This window comes from Neovison vison, chromosome 1, assembly GCF_020171115.1.
Source record: "Neovison vison isolate M4711 chromosome 1, ASM_NN_V1, whole genome shotgun sequence".
NCBI classification, from domain to species: Eukaryota; Metazoa; Chordata; class Mammalia; order Carnivora; family Mustelidae; genus Neogale; species Neogale vison.
The window spans coordinates 237,601,071-237,616,256 of NC_058091.1; the positions used below are offsets into that span (position 1 = coordinate 237,601,071).

Consider the following 15,186-nt stretch of genomic DNA (forward strand, 5'->3'; position numbering starts at 1 on the left):
GGAGGTAAATGAGAAGCCACAAGCCACCACAAATGCCACCCAGGTGATCCTGGGCCTTACCTCTGTGAGGAGGTAAATGAGGGGAGGGCACATCTGAAAACATCCACCTCCCTAGAAGTGGTGGTGATGGGGATGGAGTATTGTTGGTGGGAATCAGTCATAAACAGCAGGGAGGAGAGAAGAATCAGGGGAAGGGAGGGATAAGGAGAGGAAGGCGTGGGAGAGGGACAAGTATAAAAACCTCCCAAGAAAGGGGAGCGGGAGGCCCGGGGATTCCCCCAGATAGGGACTCAGGCTGGACCAGAGGCAGAGAACAATGGGCCTCCAGGCTGGAGAGCAGGAAGGGAAGGGGGAGGGAAGCCACACGGTCAGGTCAGAGAGATCCCAGGGCTTCAGGAGCCAAGGCCATAGGCACCCTCGTGGGTCTGTGTGAGCAGGGACAGCCCTGGGGCCAGTGCAAGGGCCAGAGCCACAAGCTGAGACTAGCTATTCCATTCTAAACACCTACCACTCGCTACCACTCGCGAAACGTCATTGCCTGTCCTCTGAGCCAGGACCCAGCCCTTCATGCATCATTTCATTTGTCCTCACAATTTCCTGCTGTGAGGGTTACTATGCTTATTCCCATCCACACTCTAAGGATGAAGTGGAGGATGCCCAGAGAGGGTAAGTGACTTTTCTCACACGACCCAGCTGGTAAATTGCAGAGTCAGAATCTGAACCTAAGCAGTTTGGCTCCGATGGCCACGCTCTTGATCATAGCTGCTTCCCAAGAGACAAAAATGGATGATCAGGGAAGAGTCAGGACTTAGAGGTAGATGAGTGTGGAGAGAAGACTGGAACGGGGGAGGAATCATGGGGATATGAAGGAAACAAAGAGAGCAGTGGAAAAGAGCATGACACACCCAGGAGGGGTACTGGGGTAGGCAGGGTCTCAGGCTCTTTGTCCACTTGCCTACACAGTGGCTCCCTTTCCCTCAGGGGCCGCCTTGCGTGGATAGCACCTTGTTGCCCTGTCCCGGAGCTGCAGCCCATCCTCCTCCACCGCAGGCCCCTCGGGCTTCACGGGAAGCCCTCTTTCTCTAATTGGCATTGAAACTTACAGCCCTCCCTTTTCCTGTAGGTGGGGTTTCCATAGGAAAAAGCTGCTTCTCCATTTCCCCGGCCCAGCAACTGTTTGGAAGTCGGATCCCCACATCCTGCTTTACTGGGTCAAGTCCCTCTTGGACCGGCTCTTGCCCATCATTTACTGAAGGGGACCCGCGAGTGCCCCTGTGCAGGGTGCCCCTTGGCAATTTCACTTCGTCAGTGCTTGGACCTCTGATATCTCTTCAGATGAAAATGGCCTTGCCTGGGAATCCTGCTACTTCCATCATCATCTAATTATGGGACGAGGCTGTGACAGCAGGTCTGGGGGCAGGAGAACGGGGCTAATCAGGCCCCTCGGGAAAGCGTGGAGGACTTGCCTAGCCTTTGAAGAACTGCAGTGGTTTCTGAGTCTAGCCCATTCTGGCGGTAAGCATGATGCGACTTCTGCCACTTCTGCTGGGGCTTTGGGGGCCAGGTGGCTACTTTTTCCCTCCAGGGCATGGTCAGGAAGTGGCCACTCTCACTGTGAAATACCAAGTGGCAGAAGAGGTGCCATCTGGGACGGTGATAGGGAAGCTGTCCCAGGAACTGGGCTGGGAGGAGGGGCGTGGGCAGACGAAGACTGCCTTCCAGGTCCTGCAGCTGTCTCAGGCACTCCCCATCCAGGTGGACCCTGAGGACGGCCTGCTTAGCACGGGGAGCCGGCTGGACCGAGAACAGCTCTGCCGGCAGCAGGACCCCTGCCTGGTTTCCTTTGACGTGCTTGCCACAGGGGACTTGGCTCTGATCCATGTGGAGATCCAGGTGCTGGACATCAATGACCACGAGCCACAGTTCCCCAAAGGTGAGCAGGAGCTGGAAATCTCTGAGAGTGCCTCTCTGCGCACCCGGATCCCCCTGGACAGAGCCCTGGACCCAGATACTGGCTCCAACACCTTGCACTCATACACACTGTCTCCCAGTGAGCACTTTGCCCTGGATGTCATCGTGGGGCCAGATGAAACCAAACATGCAGAACTCGTAGTGGTGAAAGAGCTAGACCGGGAAATCCACTCGTTTTTTGATCTGGTGCTAACTGCCTATGACAGCGGGAGCCCCCCAAAGTCAGGCACCAGCTTGGTCAAGGTCAATGTCCTGGACTCCAATGACAATAGTCCTATGTTCGCGGAGAGCTCCCTGGCACTAGAAATCCAAGAAGATGCTGCTCCTGGTACTCTCCTCATAAACTTGACTGCCACAGACCCTGACCAAGGTCCCAATGGGGAGGTGGAATTCTTCCTCAGTAAACATGTGCCTCCAGAGGTTTTGGACACCTTCAGTATCGATGCAAAGACGGGGCAGGTAATTCTGCGTCAACACCTAGACTATGAAAAGAATCCTGCCTATGAGGTGGACATCCAGGCAAAGGACCTAGGTCCCAATCCCATCCCAGCCCACTGCAAAGTCCTCATCAAGGTCCTGGACGTCAATGACAATGCCCCAAGCATCCACATCACGTGGGCATCTGAACCATCTCTGGTGTCAGAGGCTCTTCCAAAGGATAGTTTCATTGCTCTCGTCATGGCAGATGACTTGGACTCAGGAAATAATGGTTTGGTCCACTGTTGGCTGAGCCAAGAACTGGGCCATTTCAGGCTGAAAAGGACTAACGGCAATACATACATGCTATTAACCAACACCACACTGGACAGAGAGCAGTGGCCCGAATATACCCTCACTCTGCTGGCTCAAGACCAAGGACTCCAGCCATTATCAGCCAAGAAACAGCTCAGCATTCAGATCAGCGATGCCAATGACAACGCACCTGTGTTTGAGAGGAGCAGGTATGAGGTCTCTACTCGGGAGAACAACCTACCTTCTCTTCACCTCATTACTGTCAAGGCTCATGATGCAGACTTGGGCCTAAATGGACAAATCTCATACCGTATCCAGGACTCCCCAGTTTCTCACTTGGTAGCTATTGACTCAGACACAGGAGAGGTCACTGCCCAGAGGTCACTAGACTATGAACAGATGACCAGTTTTGAGTTCCGCGTGATCGCAGAGGACAAGGGCCAGCCCCAGCTTGCATCCAGCGTCTCTGTGTGGGTCAGCCTCTTGGATGTCAATGATAATACCCCAGAGGTGATCCACCCTATACTCAGTGATGGAAAAGCCAGCCTCTCAGTGCTCGTCAATGCCTCCACAGGCCACCTTCTGGTGCCTGTTGAAACTCCTAATGCCTTGGGACCAGCAGGGGCTGACACACTGCCACTGGCAACCCCCAGTTCCAGGCCATTCCTTTTGGTTGCCATTGTAGCAAGAGATGCAGACTCGGGGGCAAATGGAGAGCTCCTCTATAGCATTAGGCGTGGGAATGAAGCCCGTCTCTTTGTCCTCAGTCCCCACCTGGGCCAGCTGTTCATCAACATCACCAATGCCAGCAGCCTCATTGGGAGTGAGTGGGAGCTGGAGATAGTGGTGGAAGACCGTGGCAGCCCCTCCTTGCAGACCCAAGCCCTGTTGAGGGTCTTGTTTGTCACCAGCGTGGATCACCTGAGGGACCGGGCCCGGGAGCCTGGGACCCTGAGCACATCGGTGCTGACAGTGATTTGCCTGGTTGTGCTGTTGGCCATCTTTGGGTTGATCTTGGCTCTGATCATGTCCATCTGCAGGACAGAGAAGAAGGACAATAGGGCCTACAACTGTCGGGAGGCTGAATCTACCTACCGCCACCAGCCCAAGAGGCCCCAGAAACACATTCAGAAGACAGATATCCACCTTGTGCCTGTGCTCCGGGGCCAGCCAGACGAGCCTGGCGAAGTCGGGCAGCCCCACAAGGAAGCAGGTCAGGAAGGGAGGATGGAAGCGGGCTGGGACCCCTGCCTGCAGGCCCCCTTTCACCTCACACCAACGCTGTACAGAACCCTGCGTAACCAAGGCAACCAGGGAGCACAGGCTGAGAGCCGAGAGGTGCTGCAAGATACTGTCAACCTCCTTTTCAACCATCCCAGGCAGAGGAACGCCTCCCGGGAGAACCTGAACCTTCCTGAGCCCCAGTCTGTGATGGGACAGCCACGCTCAAGGCCCCCGAAGGTTACGGGCAGCCCCACAGGGAGGTTGCCAGGAGACCCAGGCAGCGAGGAGGCCCCACTGAGTCCACCGGCCTCCTCTGCAACGCTGAGGCGGCAGCCGAATCTCCACGGCAAAGTGACCCCTGAGAAAGAGTCAGGTCCCCGTCAGATCCTGCGGAGTCTGGTCCGGCTCTCTGTAGCTGCTTTTGCAGAGCGGAACCCCGTCGAGGAGCTCACGATGGATTCTCCTCCTGTTCAGGTACCCGGGTGTGGGCAGCTCTTTCTGTGGTCACCCTGGGACCACCACATCAGACACCCCCATTACCCTTATGTTTGTCACACTCGTTCCTTAGGCTCTTCAGGGACTTTATGGTACATTGGCGGCAGTGGGTGAGGGCACAGCTCTAGGGTTAACAAAATCTAGCTGTGTGATCCTGGGCAACTTATTGTCTCTGAGCCTTCGTTTCTCTGTCTATAAAACAGAGATGATGGTAAGAGCATCTGCCTTGCAGAGTGGTCCTGAGGATTTGATCAGTAAATCCCTATAAAGCAAGTACTCAATGTGCCTGGCACAAGTAGACACACAGCAAAAGGCACATTTGAGAATACAAGCTTTGGGATAAGGCTGCCTGAGTTCAAATCCTGACTCCACCTCTTCCTCGCTGTGAACTACAGGAATGTCACTCAAGCTTCTCTGTTGAAGATATCTATGTTAATAGCACCCATCTCCTAAATTTGCTTAAAGATGAAATGAGTGCACTTAAGGCCTGGAATAATGTCTGGCACACAGTCAGCACTCAGCAAATGGTTACAATGACTTCCGCAAAGCTCTTCATCTCCTCCTGCCCTCTTCTCATCTGGGCAGCTTTCCTATGAAGCTGGCCAGCACAGGCATCATTGACTCTGGGCTCAGGGATTGAATTCGACTTGCCTGAGACTAGAGTGTGATGGTGAAGCCTACGGCATGGGGTAATGGAAAAAAGTCTCAGAACTTGGAAATCTGATCTGGGTTTACATTTCAGCATAGGCACTCAGTAGCTGGTCAACCTTGGGCAAGTCTGTCCAATATTAGAGCCTCATTTTCTTCAAATGGCAGTTATGATGCCAAATTTACCCTGTGTCTGCCTCCCAGGGGTTGAGGATTAAATGGCATAACAAAGGACAAAATAGCTAGTGACCTGGGATTTACTAGACAAAAATGGGAAATCTTTTTCAGGGACAGTACCCGATCTCACACCCACCTCTGTTCCTCTGCACTTAAGATAATTTTCCCCGTGCCAAGGATGCCTGGGTGGCTCAGTCATTAAGTGTCGGCCTTTGGCTCAGGTCATGATCCCAGGATCCTGGGATCCAGTCACACATCAGGCTCCTTGCTCAGCAGAGAACCTGTTTCTCCCTCCCCCACTCCCCCTGTTTGTGTTCCTTCTCTTGCTATGCCTTTCTCTGTCAAATAAATACATAAAATTTAAAACAATTTGTTTAAAAAGAAAACATTTTCCCTGTGCCAGGCTGCCCGCTCAAGACACATGTGTGTTTGGCCAGGCAATCGACTCAGGTTTCCTGTGGAGCAAGGACACAGTTTCCTTCCCCCATATCCTCCCCAGGAAGCCACCTGGAGAGCCCCACGGCTCTCTTAGAAGTCTTACCCTGAGCCCTCTGTAGCTCCAGACGCTGCCCAGAGCCATTCATTCATTCATTCATTCATTCTTTAAATGGATACTGAGTGAGCTTTTTGAATCAAACACTGTGCTGGTTACTGTTGAACAGAGACAACAGAGAGCAGGCACTGGGGGTAAACCCACTGGGGTGATGGAAAGAAGGGTGCCCTGCTGAGATCAGTGTGAGGTTAAGAGGCAGCTTGCCTAAAGCTCATGTCTTTCCAGCAGCACAGTGCCACAGTGAGTCAGATCTGGGTTTAAATTCTAGCCCTTCCACTAACTGAATGTGTAGCCCCTCTGAGCCTCATATTACACATCTGCAAAATGGGTATGATAGTATATTTTCCCTAGGGTTATTATAAGAATTAAATAAGGGGCACCTGGGTGGCACAGTGGGTTAAAGCCTCTGCCTTCGGTTCAGGACATGATCCCAGAGTCCTGGGATCGAGCCCCACATTGGGCTCTCTGCTCAGCGGGGAGCCTGCTTCCTCCTCTCTCTCTGCCTGCTTCTCTGCCTACTTGTGATCTCTGTCTGTCAAATAAATAAATAAATCTTTAAAAAAAAGAATTAAATGAGATTATATACCATACTAGAATTATTAAGTGCTTGTCAAAAGATCTATTAATAAATGAATCATATGGGTTCCTGGCTGGCTCTTGATCTTGGGGTCATGGGTTCGAGCCCCACAGTGAGCACAGAGATTACTTAGAAAAAAAAGTTTTAAAAAATAAATAAATGAGAGATATACTTTCACTCTTTTGATCCTTATACTGCAACCCACATGGACCTTGATATTATTCCCTTTTTACTGCTGAGGAAACTGAGGCTCAAAATGCTGAAGGAATTTCTCAAAAAAAAAAAAAAAAAATCCAGAGGGAATTGGGGCAGGGCAGATGTAGGATTTGAATCTGAGTCTGACTGATTCCAGAGTCTACACTCTTAACTATGAAGAGACCCTGAATGACAGCGCTATATTCAGGCCATGGCACTCAGGGAGTGTCCCTGAACTACCAGCTAACGCTTGGAAGAGTGGCAGGTACATTAGGAGGGCTTTGGGGCCTGGGTCAGGAGATGTGATCTGCCTTGAGGCAGGCAACTGGGCCCCAGCTCTCTTCCAACTGTCCTCTGAGGTTGGCACTTTCTAGCTGGAGCTGCCCAGAGAGGCTGAGCCAGCCTTCTCAGAGAAGACAGGGAAGATTCAGGGAAGACTGGCTTCCGGTAGGTCCAAGAGCCAGAGGCAGTCTTTCTAAGAGAAACAGCATTTTCTCTGAGCATTTTAAATTCTCATACCACTGCGTGAATTAATCCTGACTGCCCTGTGAAGAAGGCTGGATGGGTATTTTCAGCTCCAACTTAGAGACGAGGAAACTGAGGTATGAGTATGTCTAAAAACCTGCCTGACATTACACAAACTAGAAATGACCTTGAACTAGAACTTAGTCTCCCGAGACTTGGTGTATTGCCTTCGCCTTCAGAAGGCCCTGCAGGGTCTGGCCCTGACATCTCGGCCAGCCCCCCACCCCCGCCCCCGGAGCCATTCCACAGCCTCCCTGAACCTCCACCCTCTTCTTCAGACTTTCAGCCTGCAGTGCCTTGTTTTCATTCACACTCTTGTTGAATGAATGATTGAATGATAGCCTGCTTTCTCCACAGCAGAGCCTTGCATCTGGCCCTACCAAAACTGGCTGAGTGTTTGAGTACCGCTGAAGGTGGGGAAATAACTCCTTAAGATAATCCTTATCAAATTAAGAATGAGTTTATGGTCAGGAAATGCCCTTTTCAGCCCCATCCCACAGAATCCAGCGGGAGCACGTTACTCAGAATGAGAAGAAGGGGTGGGCCCAGGGGGTCCCTCTTCTCGCCCTCAGACACCCAGGTCCTGCGGTGTCATGACAAAGCAAGGATCTTGCCTGCACAGTTCCCTGCCTCCGTCACCATTCACCATCCCCCATCTGATCACACAAACATCTGAAGCTGGAGGAAAGACTATAAAAAGAAAGCGCCGGCATTGAGGGAAACATCCGGCAAGGAAGTGTGCTGGGTCGGAATTGTGTGGAGTCAACAGATTTTTCCTGTCTTGCAGCAAATCTCCCAGCTGCTGTCCTTGCTGCATCAGGGCCAATTCCAGCCCAAACCAAACCACCGGGGAAATAAGTACTTGGCCAAGCCCAGCGGCGGCAGGTAAGCAACACATGGACCCACAGGCTTCTCAAGCCCCCCACTGGCTTGCCTTCACCCCTGGAGCCTCTGTGATCTGAGGAAGGGTGAGCACATCCCAGACAGCAGGCCCCTGGGAGAGCAGCGGACAGCATCCTTCTCCCCATCCCAGGCAGCATGGTCCCGGAGCAACTGTATTTATAGTTTTTACAGGACCCAGAGTCTCTAAGGAAATGACTTCATCCCTGAGGCTCTATCTGTCCCCTGATTGCAGAGGTGCTAGGCTATGGGCTTTAAATGTGTAAGTTTCAGCATTCTTTGTCTTGAATCTTAAACATAATATGAAGTTTCCCTGGCTAAGGACATGAGTGTGTGGGTGTGTTCTTTTGGGCAGTCCTGGAATTAAAGAGAGCTCAAGAGGATATCAAATCTAACTCCTTTTTGTTACAGATGTAGAAACTGGGGCTCTAAGTAGTTTGATACAACCCAGCTATGCTCAACTTGAGGAAGCCAGGTAAATCCTTGGGGCCTCAGTTTCTTACCTGTAAAATGGAGATCATCACACATCCTTGCCAAGACGGGGTAAGGATTTGATGAGCAAATGTATTTTAAACCCATAGCCAAATGTATTTTAAACCCATGGCACATAGAAGGTATACAACTGATGCTAAAATCCTTTCCTCCCAAAGTGACTTTGTTCATGGTCACATAGCCAGTGAGTGGCCAAGCTAAGACCAGCTCAGGGGACCTCACTGACTCCAGGTTCGGTGCTCTTGCCCTGACAACTCGTAGCTTCCTTTTTGCAAATATGGTGGGAGGTAGAGTAGAGTAGCAGTGAGTGCACATACTCCATAGCCACATCAGCCTGGATTTGAATTTTTGCGGGATCTTGGGCAAGGTGCATAATTTTCCCAAGTCTTAGTTTTCTTATGCACAACATAGGAATGATAACAAGAGAACTCCTTTATAGATATGAAAAGTTTAAGGATAAGGTGCCTCTGCCTTGCAAAGCATAAGGCCTGAGTCAGAGTGATTGCTTTATAAACACTTGTTGCAAACTTGCTGTCTCCCTACTGATCCCTTCATGACGGCAGAAACAGTCACAGAAAAAAAAGCAGAAAGGACCCCAGACCTTAAAGCCCTTTAAGGAGCCCTCCCACCTGCTGGAATGTGGGGCCAGACCTGGCTACCCATACTGAGGCAGTCCCAGGAACTGGCCTGTTCCAGGGGGCAGGCAGGGTCTGTAGGAGGGAGGGGCCGGGTTCGAGACCACAGGGGTCAGGGAGAGTCTCAGTGGCCTTCTGTGGCCTCACCCCAGCTTCGTCTTCTTCTGCCCTGCTATTCTGGTCTGGGATTGGGCCTCAAATAGGAAAGAGGGAACATTCAGTCGCTTTGTCCACAAAATATTTATGAAGCACCTACTATGTGCCAGGCCCTGTTCTGAGCTCTGATGACCAGGGAACGAGACAGACAAAAATTTCTGCTCTCACTGGAGCTCATACTCGGATGGTTGGAGGTGGATGGATGGGTGGAAGGACAGATGACTGCGTTATCTCAAGCTGAGTTACTACACTCCTACTCTGGGCTGGGCAATGTGAAGGAAATGGGAGGGATGATGGTGAATAATGATATCAATGCATTCATTGTTTCTTCTATTTGTTCAGTGCTTACAAGGGGCCGTACTACTTTCTTTACATACACTGTCTCATTTTGCCTGCCCCTTGAGGTGGGTGTTATTTATTACCTCCATTTCACGGATGAGGCAACAGAGGCCAAGTAGGCAGGAGGCCTGGGACCAAGTAACCCAGGTCGATCTGACTCTGAAGGCCAGGCTGTGTATCCACCTTCTTATGTGGATGGATGAATGCTGGCATGAGTAGAAGAAGGCTCATGAGCAGGAATGAATGAATCTGTGTGTGAATTTCCTCCCTTGTGAACTGGCTGGCTTCCTTTACAGGAGCACAATCCCAGACCCAGATGGCACAGGTGCCAGGGCTGGTGGCCAGGCAGAACCAGACCAGGAGGAAGGGTGCTTGGATCCTGAAGAGGACCTTTCTGTGAAACAGCTGCTAGAAGAAGAGCTATCAAGCCTGTTGGACCCACACACAGGTAGGGACTCCTCAGGATTGCCCTGAGCCTGCTTCTGTACTCACGGTCCCGCCAGCATGTCTAGGTATCAGCCTTCTCCACAGAAGAACACAGACATTCTCTTTCTGCGCAGGAATATCGGGAAAATTTTACCTTCCCTAACGCTTCAGACAGTCTTCATTTGTTTAAAGACCAGATTCTACTTTGGTTGTCCATTTAAAAAATCCTAAGAATAGTAAATGAGCTCTTGGTGTGTACCAGATACTAGGAAGTATCTTGTACACATTAGCTCAGTTAAGCTTCCAGAGAGTCTTTGGAGGTAGATGTTATGAGCTCCAATTTAGAGATAAGCAAACTGAGGCTAAGAGAAGTACCACAGCCTGCCCAGAGTCACTTAGCTCATCAGGGACTGATGGGGAACCAGTCTAGGTCGGCCTGCCATCAGAAGACCTCTCCCCACTTCCTAAACCACCCATTTGTGTTTCTTTGGTGGGTTTAAATATCCTTCCATCCTGAGAACTGAGTTAACTCTTTAATGTGTTAACATTTCTAATTGAAATAAAAATAATATTTTCTAGAGAAACAATTCATTTTGACAGTTAAGTCCATAGTATGGACTTTAATTCAAGAATATGCTAGCTGGGGCACCTGGGTGGCTCAGTCAGTTAAGCATCTGACTTTGGCTCAGGTCATGATCTCAGGATCCTGGGATCAAGCCTTTCCCCCTATCCCCCTGTCCCTCTGCCCCTCCCCCCTCCTCAAACTCTCTCTGTCTCTCTGTTTCTCTCTCAAATAAATAAAATCTTTTTTAAAAGTAAAATAAAATATTAAAATAAAATTTAAAAAATTAAAAAAGAATGTGCTAACTGGACACTGGTGAGCCTCCTTTGGGTTATACACCATACTCTGTCCATCCCTACAGTGCGGTGTTCTGTTTCTTTAGTTTAATAATCCATTTCTCAACTGGACGTATCCTATGTGCTCCATCTGGCTGCAAACACATTGAAAGCATGGCAGGGGCTTCCTTTTCCTTGGTTAAAAAAACAGAGCTAACATTTATTGAGAGCTTTCTATGCGCTTGTCCCTGTTCTATGTTCCTCATGAGAAAATCTGATAAGATAGGAATTATTCATTATCACCATCTCATAAAGGCAAAACCGAGGGGCAAGTTTGTTTAATAATTTTCCCAAGGTTGTGCAGAAAATGGTTACTAACATTGGCTATATGGCTCTAAATTAAAAGTAAGTAAAATTAAATCTAATTAAAATGAATTCAAATGAAAAATTCAGTTCCTCAGTCATACCAGTCACATTTCAAGCACTCATTAGCCACATATGGTTAGCAGATATTGCTTTGGACAGCACACATATAGAAAGTTCTATAGGACAGCACTGTCTAGACTCTATAGCTATGAGGTCCAATACAGTAGCCACTAGCCACATACGAAAATGGCAGTCACAATCAAGATGTGATAGATGGGGGGCCCTGCCCAGCTCAGTGCGCAAAGCATGCAACCCCTGATCTCAGGTTTGTGAGTTCAAGCTGCACATTGGGCATAGAGATTACTTAAAAAAGAAAAAAATATATTAAAAAAAATCATCAGGGCGCCTGGGTGGCTCAGTGGGTTAAAGCCTCTGCCTTCAGCTCAGGTCGTGATCCCAGGGTCCTGGGATCGAGTCTCACATCGGGGTCTCTGCTCAGCAGGGAGCGTGCTTCCCCTCCTCTCTCTCTCTCTCTGCCTGCCTCTCTGCCTACTTGTGATCTCTCTCTGTCAAATAAATAAATAAAATCTTAAAAAAAAAAATCATCCATCCTCAAGCCCCATGTTGGGCATAGAGTTTGCTTAATAAAAATAAAAAGCATAAAAAAGTATACCTTACTATTTTTTTAAAAAGATGTAATAAACATATAAAACACACTTTCAGACTTTGAAGACTTAAGAATGTAAAAAATCTCATTAATTTAAAAAATATTCATGACATGATAAAACGATATTAAGTTTAAAAATGTTTTACAATTTGATTTTACCTTTTCTTTTTACTTTTTTAACCTGCCTCCTAGAAAATTGAAAATGACCTCTATGGCTCACATTACATCTGTTCCAGCCAGCTCTGGGCTGGAACCTGTGGGCTCAGCTGCCACATGGTCCTGCTTCTCTACAGCAAAGAGGGCATGGAGGATGCTGGGGGATGCTGAGGGCAGCAGGGATAGAAAAACCTGTGCTGCTCACAGGACAGGACTGCCAGGGGCTTTTGGTGAGCTTGCTGACACCAGGGGTCATGGATGCATCCATCTTATGATGTGATGGGGACATTTTAATGGTTGTATGAGTTCAGTGAATGCTCATGGAATCCTGACAAGATGAGTATTACTATTTCATCACTTTATGAGAGACGAAGGAGGCTCAGAGAGGTTAAGCAATTTTCCCAAGGTCGCACTGGTCATAAATGGCAGAGATGAGAAATCAAGCCCAGGCCTGCCCAGCACCCACCTGCTTCCAGGTGGACTCCCCATTGCTTTTCAGCCATTCTCACACTCTCTAGCGATTTTCTAATTCCAAGCTTCATAAGCTCTCTGACCCTGGTACAAAGGCCTGATTCTGTAACCAAAAGAGTTTCAACCTTATTACCCCTGAGGCTCAGGGAACTAAGGTTTACATTCCCCAAATGCCCAGGGTTAATATTTATGTTCACTGAGTCATTCAAGAAATGCTCACTAAGTCCCAGGCATGGGACTTCCCAGGTGGGAAGACGCCTGCCCTGCCTCATAGCCTTCAAGACTCCGCCCTGACAAGGCATGATGGAGACTCATTTATCAATATAAACCGCCATTAGCTGTATTTTGGAATAACATTCCCAAATTACAATAGTAACATTTGGTTAAGGTAGAAAAATGTAGGTAAATGAGAAGAAAATAAATCACTTCTGTCCAGGGGTAATTCCAGTTAACATTTGACATACTTCCTTTTAGTCTTTTATTATATGCACAGATTCTAAAGTAGCTCACCTTAAGCAAACATTAAACACATGCTCAAGTGTATGTTGGGCTTTTTTTTTTTTTTTTTTTTTAAAGGCACAGTTTCTTAACCATAATACAGACTTTCTTTCTTTGGCTTGGCCTCTACCATCCGGTCTAGGGCTAGTTTTTTGAGACAGCGATTTTGTTGAAGAGATGGGAAAAGGAAAAGTGTGATGGTGATATTAAGGATCTAGGGGACAGTTTCTCACTGCTCCCCTTCCCTTTCCTGGGACAGTGCTTAGCAGACAACCCCTTCTCAGCCTGCCTATAAGCCTGTTTCCTGCGGCCTAAGAAGCAAAGGTGGGGAGTTTAGGGCATGGTGACTGGACAAACCTTCGCAGGCCTGGGGAACCCAGAGGCCACAGGTGCACCCCCTCAGTGCCCTGGGGGAAATGGGGGGAAGCTACTCAGAGAGTGGGTAGGATAGTACAGGCATATGGAGCTTTGAAGTCATCAGATATGGGGTCAAATCTGGGTTTGGTTGTCTAGTGGATGGGTGATTCAACTTCTTGGAACTTCGTTTCCTCATCCATAAAAAGGAATAGCACTCTTCCCTTCAAAGGTTTATGTGGAGGTTAAATAAGAAGATTCCATAAATTGCTTGGTGGGGAAGAACTTAATAAATGGTCACTATTACTATGAATACAAACAGAGGGCAGCACCAAGCCAGGAACTCCACCCCTGCCTAAGAAAAGGGGTGTCCCCTCCATCCGCAGCTACTCGCAGCCTGAGGGAGTGAAAAGCCTGGCTGAAGACACCTAGCTTGAAATACAGCAGGATCGGGAAATTCTTTAGAAAAGGGCCAATTTCTAATTCTAGGCCTCCTTCCTCCTCCTGCCTCCTCCCCACTCAGCTCCTGTGGGTACTTCAGTTGGCAGCCTTCCTGCCCAACAAGCTTCCCTGTCAGGGCCTCTTCCTTCCCGTCCCCCTCGGGGCTCCCTGTCTGTCCCCCGCCATTTCCCTTCCCTCCTTTGTCCAGAGCCCCGGCCCTCAGCCCCGCCCTGGGCTGCCTGGCCCTGCCCCGGGCTGGCCCTCACTGGCTCCCCTCCTCCCCGCACAGGCCTGGCCCTGGACCGCCTGAGCGCCCCCGACCCGGCCTGGATGGCGAGGCTCTCTTTGCCCCTCACCACGAACTACCGCGACAACGTGTTCTCACCGGACACTCCGGCGGTGGAGGAGCCGAGGACCTTCCAGACGTTCGGCAAGGCGCCGGGGCCGGAGCTGAGCCTGACGGGCACGCGGCTGGCCAGCACCTTCCTCTCGGAGATGAGCTCGCTGTTGGAAATGCTGCTGGAGCAGCGCTCCGGTGTGCCCATGGAGGCCGCCTCCGAGGTGCTGCGGCGGCTGTCTGTCTGCGGGAGGACCCTCAGTCTGGACCTGGCCACCAGCGGGGCCTCGGGCATGGAGGAACAGGGGGGTCCGGGGGGAACTAAGGGGGCCGGGGGCAGGACTGGCAGCAGCAGCAGCAGCAGGGGCCTGTGGATCCAGGAACCAGGGGCCCTGGGGGACAGCAGGGAGCCCAGGCCCTGAGGATGCTGGGACATGAGCTGCTTTCTAGAATCTTTGAACTCGAGGTCCAGATGTGGCCCAAGAACTTTGGGGTGACTGATGGTGCCCCACAGAGGAGGCAAGGGCCCCACAACTAATGGATGGCTGATCAGAGCAGCCCCTTGTTAGAGGCTGACTCTGCCTGTGAATTTTCTGGAGGATGAAGACATTTGTGGCTGAAATGAGTGCAGGCAAAACACATGTAGAGCACGGAGGGTCAGTCCTCCCCGTGGGACAGATGCCAAGGAGTGTCCTAAGCAAGAAAAGCTGGCCTCATCATATACTTGAGGGTGGGGGCTGGATCCTGGGGTACCAGGTGAAGCTCTCTGACCTCCTAATAAAGGAAAAGTGCTGGCTTATTCTCCTGTGTGCACCTGTCAAGAGTGGGAGGGAAGGGTAACAGAGCGAGGGTTCCTTGTTCCCTGTTCCCTGGCAAGAAGGTAAGCTGGACCTGGACACGACTAGGGCATATGGGTACAGAGGTCAGTACACAGTGATGAACACGTGGACCCTTGACCCCACTTCTCTATTGCTACATTATCAAATAATCTGCTTCTCAGCTGCAAAATTAGGG

The 15,186-nt window shown here is 50.0% G+C and overlaps 1 protein-coding gene across 1 annotated transcript; it reads left to right on the forward strand.

Moving 5' to 3' along the window:
* Positions 1-392: 392 nt before the first annotated feature.
* PCDH12 (protocadherin 12) lies at positions 393-14,974 on the forward strand. The gene is made up of 5 exons (XM_044225583.1): positions 393-666; positions 1,124-4,401; positions 7,885-7,982; positions 9,916-10,067; positions 14,125-14,974. Exons 2-5 carry the CDS (start codon positions 1,522-1,524, stop codon positions 14,592-14,594), a joined length of 3,600 nt encoding a protein of 1,199 aa, XP_044081518.1. The 5' UTR covers positions 393-666; positions 1,124-1,521; the 3' UTR covers positions 14,595-14,974.
* Positions 14,975-15,186: the final 212 nt, after the last annotated feature.

What these genes read in the sequence shown, in the direction of transcription:
- PCDH12 (XM_044225583.1), top strand. Translation starts at nt 1,522, where the DNA reads ATGATGCGACTTCTGCCACTTCTGCTGGGGCTTTGGGGGCCAGGTGGC. An exon ending in GCCAAGCCCAGCGGCGGCAG is followed by an intron (nt 7,983 to 9,915) that starts GTAAGCAACACA and finishes CTTCCTTTACAG; the next exon opens with GAGCACAATCCCAGACCCAG. An exon ending in CCTGTTGGACCCACACACAG is followed by an intron (nt 10,068 to 14,124) that starts GTAGGGACTCCT and finishes CTCCCCGCACAG; the next exon opens with GCCTGGCCCTGGACCGCCTG.